The sequence below is a fragment of the Clavelina lepadiformis genome, chromosome 1 (assembly GCF_947623445.1).
Source record: "Clavelina lepadiformis chromosome 1, kaClaLepa1.1, whole genome shotgun sequence".
NCBI lineage: Eukaryota > Metazoa > Chordata > Ascidiacea > Aplousobranchia > Clavelinidae > Clavelina > Clavelina lepadiformis.
Genome location: NC_135240.1, coordinates 26,923,302 through 26,934,385, shown reverse-complemented (window position 1 = coordinate 26,934,385; position 11,084 = coordinate 26,923,302). Strand labels below are relative to the sequence as shown.

At 37.5% G+C, this 11,084-nt stretch overlaps 3 protein-coding genes across 4 annotated transcripts; 2 read left to right on the top strand and 1 right to left on the bottom strand.

Annotated features, from left to right (window-relative positions):
- Positions 1-277: 277 nt before the first annotated feature.
- LOC143464999 (E3 ubiquitin-protein ligase RNF14-like) lies at positions 278-3,353 on the top strand. 2 transcript variants are annotated; one of them, XM_076963109.1, is made up of 7 exons: positions 278-749; positions 847-1,141; positions 1,197-1,551; positions 1,628-1,752; positions 2,391-2,619; positions 2,773-2,945; positions 3,150-3,353. In XM_076963109.1, the coding sequence occupies exons 2-7, from the start codon at positions 848-850 to the stop codon at positions 3,351-3,353; spliced, it is 1,380 nt and encodes a 459-aa protein (XP_076819224.1). In that variant the 5' UTR covers positions 278-749; position 847. The 2 variants fall into 2 exon arrangements, with proteins under 2 accessions (XP_076819224.1, XP_076819217.1); XM_076963102.1 differs by having other exon boundaries at positions 278-1,141.
- Positions 2,665-4,359, bottom strand: LOC143465011 (cysteine-rich DPF motif domain-containing protein 1-like). The gene is made up of 3 exons (XM_076963124.1): positions 4,216-4,359; positions 3,774-3,911; positions 2,665-3,569 (listed from the first exon to the last, which is right to left on the bottom strand). Exons 1-3 carry the CDS (start codon positions 4,311-4,313, stop codon positions 3,482-3,484), a joined length of 324 nt encoding a protein of 107 aa, XP_076819239.1. The 5' UTR covers positions 4,314-4,359; the 3' UTR covers positions 2,665-3,481.
- A 3,392-nt stretch (positions 4,360-7,751) lies between these two features.
- On the top strand, positions 7,752-10,384 carry LOC143457358 (actin, muscle-like). Its single transcript, XM_076955235.1, has 4 exons — positions 7,752-7,940; positions 8,057-8,543; positions 8,672-8,863; positions 9,142-10,384. Exons 1-4 carry the CDS (start codon positions 7,809-7,811, stop codon positions 9,465-9,467), a joined length of 1,137 nt encoding a protein of 378 aa, XP_076811350.1. The 5' UTR covers positions 7,752-7,808; the 3' UTR covers positions 9,468-10,384.
- The last annotated feature ends 700 nt before the right edge of the window (positions 10,385-11,084 follow it).

Sequence of the window (11,084 nt, the reverse complement as noted above, 5' to 3'; positions counted from 1 at the left end):
ACCAATACAACAACTACTATAGAAACAAAAAATGATATATTTCCAAAAGACAGGATAATCCTACCGGGCTAAATGATTTAGCTAAAATTATTATTAACCAACCTTCATTCAACTATAAAAATTTGGAATAAAATAAAACCATGAAAATGTTTTTAAAGTTTATTTTAATCATTAAAAATATCTTAGTTTTATGAGATATGCCTTGAAAGGATTTTGCTAACTAATTTCCCCCAAACCGCAATCCCAATTTTCACGACACAGGTACTGTGCTGTACAGTAGAATTGCTGTAATGTAGTAGGCTACCGCTACTAGCCTAGACTAGGCTACGTAATACTAGGATAGGCTGCATAGTTTCCCACGCGCGTAGTGGTACGGTACTGTAGTCGGTACACTATTATTGGGTAAAGATCTAGCTTTTAAATAATTTGCTAGTTGATCAAAGAAAAGTACATTTTTAGTTTGTCACATATAATAAGGCTATGAAGGCTGGCGGGCCGCGCGTATAGGCTTCCTGGCTCTAGTATATAAGTGCACAACCAGATGACGTCACCATTTGAGTAGCTGGGTCTAGTATAGAAAGGCATCCTGCGGTTGTGCACTTGTGTACTAGACCCGGATTCCTTGCTTGTCACTCTTCTATAAATTATATAACTTATGCCCTGGTCACAACAGCCGATCTCTACAGTAGGTCTGTAAGTGAGCAAATTTGAAGCGAAGATGAAAAATTCGGCGTGTATTGTGCAAGCGAGTGCGTCATCCTTCCATTATCTGACTATTACAGTATAAGCAGGAAACAAAATAAAATGATTTATGAAATGAAAAAATTATCTTTGACTATTTTACAGAATGGAAGAAGACAGAGAAGAACAGAACAATGAATTGCTTGCCCTTGAAAGCATTTTGGACGCTGCACAATTTAAATATGAACGTGACAATGGATTTATGAAGGTTGACCTAATCTTAAATGATTCTCAAATAGAATTAAGATCTCCTGATTCAGCCACATCTTCAGCGGATGTCAACAGACATTTTGTGGAATATTTGCCCCCATTTACTCTCAGCTTTACATTGCCGCCTGATTATCCCTCGACAAACCCTCCGACGTTTACATTGTCATGTAGCTGGTTACCAAGACAACAGGTATTTGCCTTATGTTAATATTTAGTTTCTTTAAATTACCTATTTTTTCGTTTAGCTCTACAGGTTGTGTTTGAAATTGGATGAAATTTGGTCAAATGACAGGGGAAGTGTGGTTCTATACCAATGGTACGATTTCCTCCAAAATCAAGCTCTTGAGCACCTCAGTATAAAAAGTTGTTTGGAAATCTGTAGCGATAGAAAAGTTCATGTAACTCTTATGTGTGATGATGAAGAAATTGACTCAAATATACTGCAAAGAGCTGTGCAGGACATTCAAAGTGAAAGTGAGATTTTACCACTTTTGCTCACTTATAACCAAAATCAACTCAAGAAAGTTTTTGATTCCTCTTTGTACTCATGTGAAATTTGCCTTGAAAGCAAATTGGGTGCGCAATGTGTTGAGATCAAAGGTAAACTTAATTCGGTAGCCTACACAATGTTACTATTAAGGTGAGCAAGCTTGTAACCTATTAATTTATTTAACAGGGTGTAAACATGTATATTGCAAGGATTGCCTCTCATCTTACTTCAATGTAAATATCTCAGAAGGTAATGTAAAAGGACTTAACTGTCCTGAACCTTCATGCGAAACACCACCATTGCCAAGCCAAGTAAGCTTTGTATTTTATTGACAAATTTTCTTTGACTTTTTGTCAGAATTGTAAAGACTCAAGTCGGTGATACGACTCACCTCATACCAAGCAAAAGCCTTTTAATTTGTTCGCTTTACTCCTTGAGATTATAAGATCCAATTTCTTCTTATAAATAACAAGTAATTGCATCATCTAGTTAGTTCTACTTCGCATTAAAAATGAGTTCAATTGTTACTCAAAATACATGCAATTGGAATGTCTGCATTTAGTCGGAGTCTACATCTTTTTGTTTTTTATTTCTATATCTTCCCAAATTTTTGCTCCTCAATTGATCTCAACATACCTGTATATGTATAAACACTGGATGAGACCTCAAAGTAACTTTGTTATTCGGATGATCCTTAATTATATAATTTAGTGCACACTACAAATGACATGTTTCAACTTAAATCAATCGTGAAAAATTTGATTTCAGCTGCTATGCCATATTGGCTCTACTTCTCTCTGGCTTAAGTTCTGATTGACTTCTCAGTTCTCACAGCTCTAGTTAAATTTGCTGCTTATATTTTATATAATTATATAATGTATATGTACTGAAGACTTGGATGACCAGGAGGGACTAGATCATCCTTACAGACGTTTTCTTTACGAATTAGATACGGGAATTAGTAAATCAAGAATTATACGCTCGCTATGAGAAGCTGCTTCTTCAAACCACATTGGATGAGATGGCTGACATAACATATTGCCCACTTCTCCACTGCCAAGCGCCGGTCATTCTTGAACAAAACTCAAAAATTGCCCAATGCCCTGCTTGTTCGTATGCATTTTGTCCATTTTGCCGACTTTCGTATCATGGCGTGACCCATTGCAAAGTAGCATCAGGTATATGTTGAATTATTTTTCTGTTTTCTACACAAAAATCTTGCATAAGCTCGGTAAATATTTACTGGGATAACAAGGCAAAAAGCTACAAAGAACATAAATATAACAGCACGTAAATGTAATTTGCCACGAATCTCAATATACTTATATTAGGAGAAATTGTGAAGCTCTGCAAGGATTACAAGGAAGCTGATAGGGAAAAGCAGAAGTATATGGAGAAAAAATATGGTGAAAAAGTGTTAAAGAAGGCAATCGAAGACGGCGAAACACAGAAATGGATGGAGAAAAACGCAAAGTCTTGTCCTGGTTGCAGTTCTTCAATAGAGGTAACAGTTTCATATTTATCCCACTTTTTAAACAGCGATGAAACCCTACTGTTTAGTAATTGAGCCTGAGCATGTTTTTAGCTGCGTTTTGTAACTTTTCTTGTATCATCATTAGACCTGGAAAGTGTCACATTTCATTCATAACACAGCAAAATTCAGCTGCTGAGCAGCAAGTGATAATGATTCTTATACTGTGTGTAACAGAAAAGAGATGGATGTAATAAAATGACGTGCTACAAATGTCGAGCCTACTTCTGCTGGCTCTGCATGCGACTCCTGAGCAGTAGCAACCCGTACAATCACTTCAACGATCCATCTGCGCCATGTTTTAACAAACTTTTTCAGGGCGCGGATGCGGGGAACGACAGCGATGATGAAGAAAATGAATTCTTAGTGTACTTTATATAGGTCAAGTTATTCTGTATGGCTGAGTGTACTGCACTTGTTTTCTTACTTGCCGCTTAGTATGCAATAATTTACCCTTGCACTGTGATTTGGTGGTGTGTTGATTAGGGCATTTGTGTGGTAGAAATCTTTCATCTAGACTTACAATTGTGAAGGATTTCTTTTTGTATCGGCAAAGGAAATTCGTTGATGTTGTTGCTAGCACAATTCAAACAAAACCTGTCGACAACAACAATTTCACTTGTGGATGGTGACAATTCCAAGATGTCAAAATTAGCGTGGAATTAACTTTTCAAATTAGAAGTCATTTGACAGTGATACTTAGTACATCAGTCGTCAACGTAACACAGTTTTCCAAAAAAAATAAGGGTGTCATTTACATGTCTGCAATTTAAGAAACCTATTGTCTCCAAGAAGTCTTACCGTTTGCTATAGAATAGACTGCAGTCTGTATCAACACAGACCACGTCTCCACAAATTGAACAATGAGCACCAACGACAAGAAATTCACCGTCATTTGATTTAAACGGATTTCTCATCGTGTACGCTTTTTCAAGTAATCTGAAACAGGGAAACAGTTTTAGGTCTTCACTAATGAATAGACATCTCTCAATTTCTTTGTTGTTGTTCTTTGTTCTCTGGAGTTCTAATATTTGCCTAGAAACTATGATTACAGTACTTTTTGCATTTATGTGTATTTATGTCAACGGGTTCTGACAAAAGTATATTTCATTGTCTATGGAATGAACAAATGAAGGACATGACTTAAAAATACAAATTTTTAATGGAAAGAAAACCGTGTACAGCAGTTTAATACCGGGTTCATCAAAAATAATAGTTTCAGTGTTTTTAATACTAAACTCACACAATATTTTTCTTTGCAGTTTTTAATGGAGTTTGCCCAAAATGATTATAATCCGCAGTAAGGCCACAGCTTGAACATTTAAATTTCTTAGGATCCATTACTATGATGACACCTAAGTACTAATAAAGAGAACAGTTTTATGTCTTCCACCCTGCAATATAACATATCCTAGCTATTTGTGGAACATGAAAATGCTTACGTAGACATTAGCATTATTTATAGCGAGAATGTTATGACATATCACTAACAGGCATCTACGAGAAGGGTGATATTGCGGTTATAAATCGATGAATTCAGACTTTGAAAACGATAATGTGTCCTTTATGATGACTGATGAGTACAAAAGACGCAGAGATAGCCAATCAGTACAAAGAAATAAAATTTGTAAAGTCTTAAACTGCTGAAGTTTAAGTTTTGGTATATCCGTTCGTTGTTGCGCAAGTATAAAACAGAGGAATGTGGAGAAAATAATGCGACAAAAATACAAAATTAAATGGAAATTGCCTAAATGACAGGTGTAACGTTTTGTAATGTGTACTGCGTTACGAGATGTGTAACAGTAACATCTGTCAATTTTACATGCTGGCTTTGCAGCTGTCATTCCTAAGTTGAGAGACATAGATTGTGAGGTTGATGCTGTTTTGCGGTTATTCCTCGATATTGACAGATCTTATTTTAAGGCGTGAATTATTGCTGATTAGTAGCTGTCCTAGGAATGACTTTCAGATATTAATTTCCAGTTGTTTTATTAGTTAGGACGATAGAGCTAAAAAGCGTGACATTTTAAAGTGGTCAAAGCGAATACTACATCCTGCGTTAACTTATTCAAAACTAGGTGTGTCACCTAGGTTTATGTATGTCACACAGGAAATAGGAAAATGAGTTTAGCAATATCCACAAATTAACCAAAAAAGTAAATGACCACGTGATGCATTACACAACATTCCTGTTCCAACAGTCTGTAATGTTTGACTACTTGTCCAGACTGCAGAGTATGGCAAAAGCACAACCACGATTTTTTTTCGAAAAAGGCATTGCACACCAGGACAAATTGGTCTCTGACACTACATTTAGGTATAATTTGAATTGCAAAATTAGGGTTTCAAAGCGATGTCTCTAAAAAAATAGGAAACACTGATTTTTTCCCCAATTTCTAATGTAAAATTCCCCGTCCTCGCCTGCACAAACGCCAGGCAGCCTTGGGCCACGAGTAGCAGTGCACACTAGAATTTTGCCTCTGCACCTACAAGATCTCGGCAAAAACTGCCATATTCTGCAGTCCGGCTAGCCTACTTGTAGCATCATGCAACAAAATTGCCCACTGTCCTTTAAACATGTGAGCAGTCTATACCAATCTATTACAACAACATAACACCAACTTTAACGATTTCTTTAAAAGGTAAATCATATAACCCTTTGAGCAATAAAAACAATACAATAAATTTTTAAATTGAAATCAATATATTAAAAATGACAAACGTTTATCATGGACTCATGGTCAAACAAGCCTTGGCTTGTAGGTATATACCGATTCCTAAATGATAAACTTGACATTAGCAATTAGGCTACAGAACTAAAGATATCTGCATTATTATCTTCCCATTTATTATGCCTTAAAATGGAATTTTTCTGAGTGGTAGTCTTGTGGAGTTGTATTACTCAGAAGACATTGTAACCATGGTCCATGCAACCATCCTTTACCACAGGGAATCTCCCTAAAACGATGTCTTATTCTTTCTTTTTACCAGTTTGATGGCAGACGCTACCTTAAGATTTTTATGACAAAATACTTCGGCTATCGAAATGGTATGGATGCGATCCAAAGGATTTTATAAAACTTTTATGCTTATTAGTTTGAATGTATATTAAGAAATACTCGTTTTAGTTCACAAAACCAAAGAAGAATATATTAGAGATGAAATTTATGAGCATTTTATTTTGAAAACAACTGGAAGGTCTAACACAGGGGTTCTTAACCTGTGGGTAATTACCCACTAGTGGGGAATTTGAGGATTTCAAGTGGGTAACGAAACACAATGTTAAATCTGGAATCAGATTTGCGTTGTGCAATCTCAAAAATAGAGCCTGACATTGACTCGATCGTCGCTGAAAAGAACAAAAATCGCATTGACGTTGTTTGAAACTACGTAAACGTTCTTTAATGCTATTCTTCTCATTGAAATTGTTCTTTTTGTTAAATACCATTGTGCTTTGGGATATGTCACACAGGTCACTAGCAATGGTCCCTCTAATTTTTCACGAGTCTGAGCAAACACACTAACTCCCTGAGCGGTCCCCTGGACCACTATGAGCAACATCAGACGTGCCACGTGCGCACTGTGGCCATTATTATGCGTTTATTTTATTTTTAATTCAGGTTGGATTTTTTTCTTGTGCGCAGCACAGATTTTCTGTGCGCGGAGACCGTGTCAGCAGTGCGCATTTGCGCACGCGCGCAGCTTAGAGGGAACATTGGTCACTAGGATTCATTTTGATTTTTCAGTCAGTTTTAAAAGTATGTGGGGAATATAGGTTTATTAAGTAGCGAAAGTGGGTAATGAAAAGAAAAAGGTTAAGAACCCCTGGTCTAACACAATGGGAATTTTACTCTTAAAGAGTACAGTTACATATGCACCATCCTTTCATTAACAGCTTTCCTTCATATTCATTACTACTTCTCCTATAAGTTTGCGACGAGGTTAATATAAGATTAACTACTTGGGTGTGATAGCTGACTCCAGTTAATTAACCTTCTGCAATGAAGCCTTAATGTTACACGCTCTACCAATATTCAGGCCTACACACAGCACCAAACACTCAAAGGCTTTGTGTTAAACACTTTACAGCCTAACCCGACTGACTAGCTAACTATATACGACTCAATTCACAGTAACAGATTGACAAGGCAGAATATGTTGTAAACCTGAACTCATGTAATATGAGCAGCGCGAAATATTGTTATGAGATTTCTGGATTACGTGTTCACACAACTCCTAACTATGGTGCTAACGCAAGCTTGCTGAGCCAATTACTGACTATTTCTAGCGACGTCATATTGTTCAACTTAAATCTGTTTTCCGTGACAACTATCTACTTAAATCAGGCAACAGCCACTCAGCGATTTAAAAGACATAGTTGTTTTCTTGTATTCAAACCGATTTACTTTCAAAGTAAGAAATTGTCATCATGTATTATCTTATAACGCTTTTGACAATTGGTTTCAAAGCTTCCGAAAAATGTACAATACGCCTATACCAATTACACTTTAAAAAGTGTACCTACTTGTCTCATAAGTAGTCCTGAAAACGAAGGGAAACAAAGGTCTGAATTAAAATTGTCATTGTCGCATTAAAAATGTGTAGAAGCATCCATACGATTTATTACCATATTTGGCAATAGGGACGCGAAAACAGCTTCATGATTCCAACTGCTGACAGCGAAATGTCGCCCTCCCGTACAAGCGCGAACAACTGTAACAACAGATGACGCGATGCCAACGGTATATAACGACGGTTGGTGAAGTCGAAGATCACATTCATCTCTGAACGTCTCAATTGGTTTACTCAGCTTATTTAGTAAACAAAGAAGCAAAAATGTCAGATTCTGAAGAAGACCAGGCCGCCCTCGTATGTGACAACGGCTCAGGATTGGTCAAGTCTGGATTTGCAGGAGACGATGCGCCAAGAGCTGTTTTTCCATCCATAGTGGGAAGACCAAGACACCAGGTAAGACACAGACCCGTAAAAATGCGGTTACGTATAACTTACGTAGAGACTAAAAGCATGTTTTGGTTTTAAATCACTGTCACAGATAGAACTTACATTGCGCTTTTCAACTACAGGGGGTTATGGTCGGTATGGGGCAGAAGGACAGTTATGTCGGTGATGAAGCCCAGAGCAAAAGAGGTATCCTCACGCTGAAATATCCCATCGAACACGGCATCATCACCAACTGGGATGATATGGAGAAGATCTGGCATCATACTTTCTACAACGAGTTGCGTGTCGCCCCAGAAGAACACCCCACACTTTTGACCGAGGCCCCACTGAACCCCAAAGCAAATCGCGAGAAGATGACGCAGATCATGTTCGAAACCTTCAACGTTCCAGCGATGTACGTCGCCATCCAGGCTGTCTTGTCATTGTACGCATCCGGAAGAACAACTGGAATCGTTCTCGACTCAGGCGACGGTGTCTCCCACAACGTCCCAATCTATGAAGGTTATGCGCTCCCGCACGCCATCGCACGGTTGGATTTGGCAGGTCGTGACTTGACTGATTATCTGATGAAGATTTTGACAGAGAGAGGATATGCTTTTGTAACAACCGGTAAGCAATCAACGCGCATTAGAAACAGTCATTTGACACGAAAATTTCTTCAAATTTTATGAATCATTCTACATAACTATATGGACAGTCTTGAAGTTCGTGTTCATTTTCCTTAATTCAATTTCCAGCTGAACGCGAAATTGTTCGTGACATCAAAGAGAAGCTTTGTTACGTCGCTCTCGACTTCGAGCAGGAGATGGCGACCGCTGCTTCCTCCTCCTCGTTGGAGAAGAGCTACGAGTTGCCCGATGGTCAGGTGATCACTATTGGAAACGAGAGATTCCGATGCCCCGAGACTCTCTTTCAACCATCATTCATCGGTAAGTGTACAAAGCTTTTAATTCATGTTTCCGACTTTACAATAACACTTTATCAGAGTATAAATTTCGTTGTTACTCGCATTTTATCTTTCATGCACGTCGTTAGTAAGATACTGTAATTATATACTCTGGTGATGAAGTGTGTGGTCTGTAATGTCCGAAACATCTGAGATTTCTTAATACAAATATCGGTATACCTGCACTTGCAGTTTTTGCAGTAATTTAAGACAGTAATTAACTAAGAAATTATCTTCTCGCAAAACACGTTTTGCTTACAGGAATGGAATCGGCGGGTGTCCATGAGACGACTTACAACTCTATCATGAAGTGCGACATCGACATCAGAAAAGATCTCTACGCCAACAACGTGCTCTCCGGAGGCACCACCATGTATCCTGGCATCGCTGACAGGATGCAGAAGGAGATCACTGCTCTTGCTCCGAGCACCATGAAGATCAAGATCATCGCTCCGCCGGAGAGGAAGTACTCGGTCTGGATCGGAGGATCTATCCTTGCTTCTCTCTCCACCTTCCAACAGATGTGGATCACCAAGCAGGAGTATGATGAAGCCGGCCCGTCGATCGTTCACAGAAAATGCTTTTAATTTTGCAAACGACTCTGAGACATCTTGATTATCTTATGTAGGATTAATCTTATGATCACGGTTTATGGTTTATGGTAAATGTTTTTTGGAAATGTCACTCTTGTTTGAAAACTTTAAGAAAATTAAACTTACAAAAATGTTCCGGTTGTCAAGCTAACTTTTTTCCCCTGTCTGTTATTTGTCTGTGACTGTCTTTTTCCATGTCTCTCTCTTTCTTTTCTTCTCTCTATCTGTCTCTCTTTCTCTCTCTCTGTCTCACTCTTGCTCTGTCTTTCTCTCTTTACCGCTTTCTAGAGCTCAACGCACCCTTTCAAGATGGTTGTGGGGTCAGTAACTCTAGGAGGTTCCTAAACACCTTTCTACACCTTCTTTCTCTTTACTCTTTCTTTCTTCCCCTCTTCTTTTTCTCTCATTTTCCCTTTTCATTTTTCCTTTTCACTCTGTCAGACTTTCTTTATCTCTCTTTTTTCTTTCTATCTGAGATCGTTCGTCTTGTTCTGCTTTCAATAAAATGTGAAACTTTCTCATGGCTAAATTTTAGTGATGAAATTTTAACCTTTCCTCTTTCCATGGTTTTATAAGTTTAAAAAATATCTGGATCAGTTAACTAAATCTTATTTTTTTTCAATAGAATACTCGTATATGTTTCACATGTTTGTTTTCATTAAACGATTAACAGTTTTTTTTCTTCAGGATATTGTAAGCTTTATAGCCTTTTTTCTTTCTGTGATGTCTTGTCTTTTTTCTTTTGTTTTCTCCCGTCTTCTCTCTCTTCTTTTTAACTTTCTTTCATCTTTCACTCTACTCTACAACTTCATCTTTAGAGTTACAAATATGACAACATTAATCTTCGAAGTTATTTATTTATGTTCTGTTGTTGAATTGAATCCTATAAATAAAGGTCGAACGTATCATAACATATTTTACAGCTTGTCACGTTTTCAGGTAACCAAGATCATAGAGCAAACGACACCAAAGATTTTTTTAAATATAAAAGTTTAAAGTGAGTATACCCAACTCTGGAAATCCATATTAGAATCCAGATTTTTTTCATTTTAAAACCTAGCTACGCATCGCTGATGTTATGCATCAACGTAAGTATCAGCATCAGATAATTTTTTGGAATTTTCAGGCTTTGAGTTGTCGTCGTGGTATAGGCGTTTAGTGCCATGATCAAAATTTTATTTTGAAATCAGCTACCACTAAGTGTCGTGCAAGAGTAAATATTACTCATTTCTAAGGCGCAAAAAGAATGCAAGTCAAAACAGGGAAAACACCGGAATTGAGTCAAATGTATAGGAACGAGTCGGTAGAGTAAAACCAATTCTAGAAGTACTTGCCGTGACTATGCTTCCTTCAATAAAGCAACTCTTCTTATTGAGCCTAATTTATTACACGTTTGATGTATTTTATGATTTCACGATTATACCACCAACTGCAGTTAAAATTTAGAGAAAGTTCTGTTTTAAAATTTGGCCACTTTTCACTATTACTACGCCGCTCATAGTGCAACTGTTAATTTCAATATAAATTTTCTATGTGAAAGAGATTAGAGTGCACCGTTATGACGCACATCCTACATCCGTGTAATGCTGAGTCTTATGAAATATGGGATAG

Excerpts from the sequence above, each read along its gene's own strand:
- LOC143465011 (XM_076963124.1), bottom strand. The coding sequence starts at position 4,313 with ATGGATCCTAAGAAATTTAAATGTTCAAGCTGTGGCCTTACTGCGGAT. Across the intron at positions 3,912-4,215 it reads ACTGCAAAGAAAAATATTGT|ATTACTTGAAAAAGCGTACA; the intron begins GTGAGTTTAGTA and ends TCCCTGTTTCAG. Across the intron at positions 3,570-3,773 it reads AGTCTATTCTATAGCAAACG|GTTTTGTTTGAATTGTGCTA; the intron begins GTAAGACTTCTT and ends TGTTGTCGACAG.
- LOC143464999 (XM_076963109.1), top strand. The coding sequence starts at position 848 with ATGGAAGAAGACAGAGAAGAACAGAACAATGAATTGCTTGCCCTTGAA. Across the intron at positions 1,753-2,390 it reads CACCACCATTGCCAAGCCAA|ATACGGGAATTAGTAAATCA; the intron begins GTAAGCTTTGTA and ends TTTACGAATTAG. Across the intron at positions 2,620-2,772 it reads CCATTGCAAAGTAGCATCAG|GAGAAATTGTGAAGCTCTGC; the intron begins GTATATGTTGAA and ends TACTTATATTAG.
- LOC143457358 (XM_076955235.1), top strand. The coding sequence starts at position 7,809 with ATGTCAGATTCTGAAGAAGACCAGGCCGCCCTCGTATGTGACAACGGC. Across the intron at positions 8,544-8,671 it reads ATATGCTTTTGTAACAACCG|CTGAACGCGAAATTGTTCGT; the intron begins GTAAGCAATCAA and ends TTCAATTTCCAG. Across the intron at positions 8,864-9,141 it reads CTTTCAACCATCATTCATCG|GAATGGAATCGGCGGGTGTC; the intron begins GTAAGTGTACAA and ends TTTTGCTTACAG.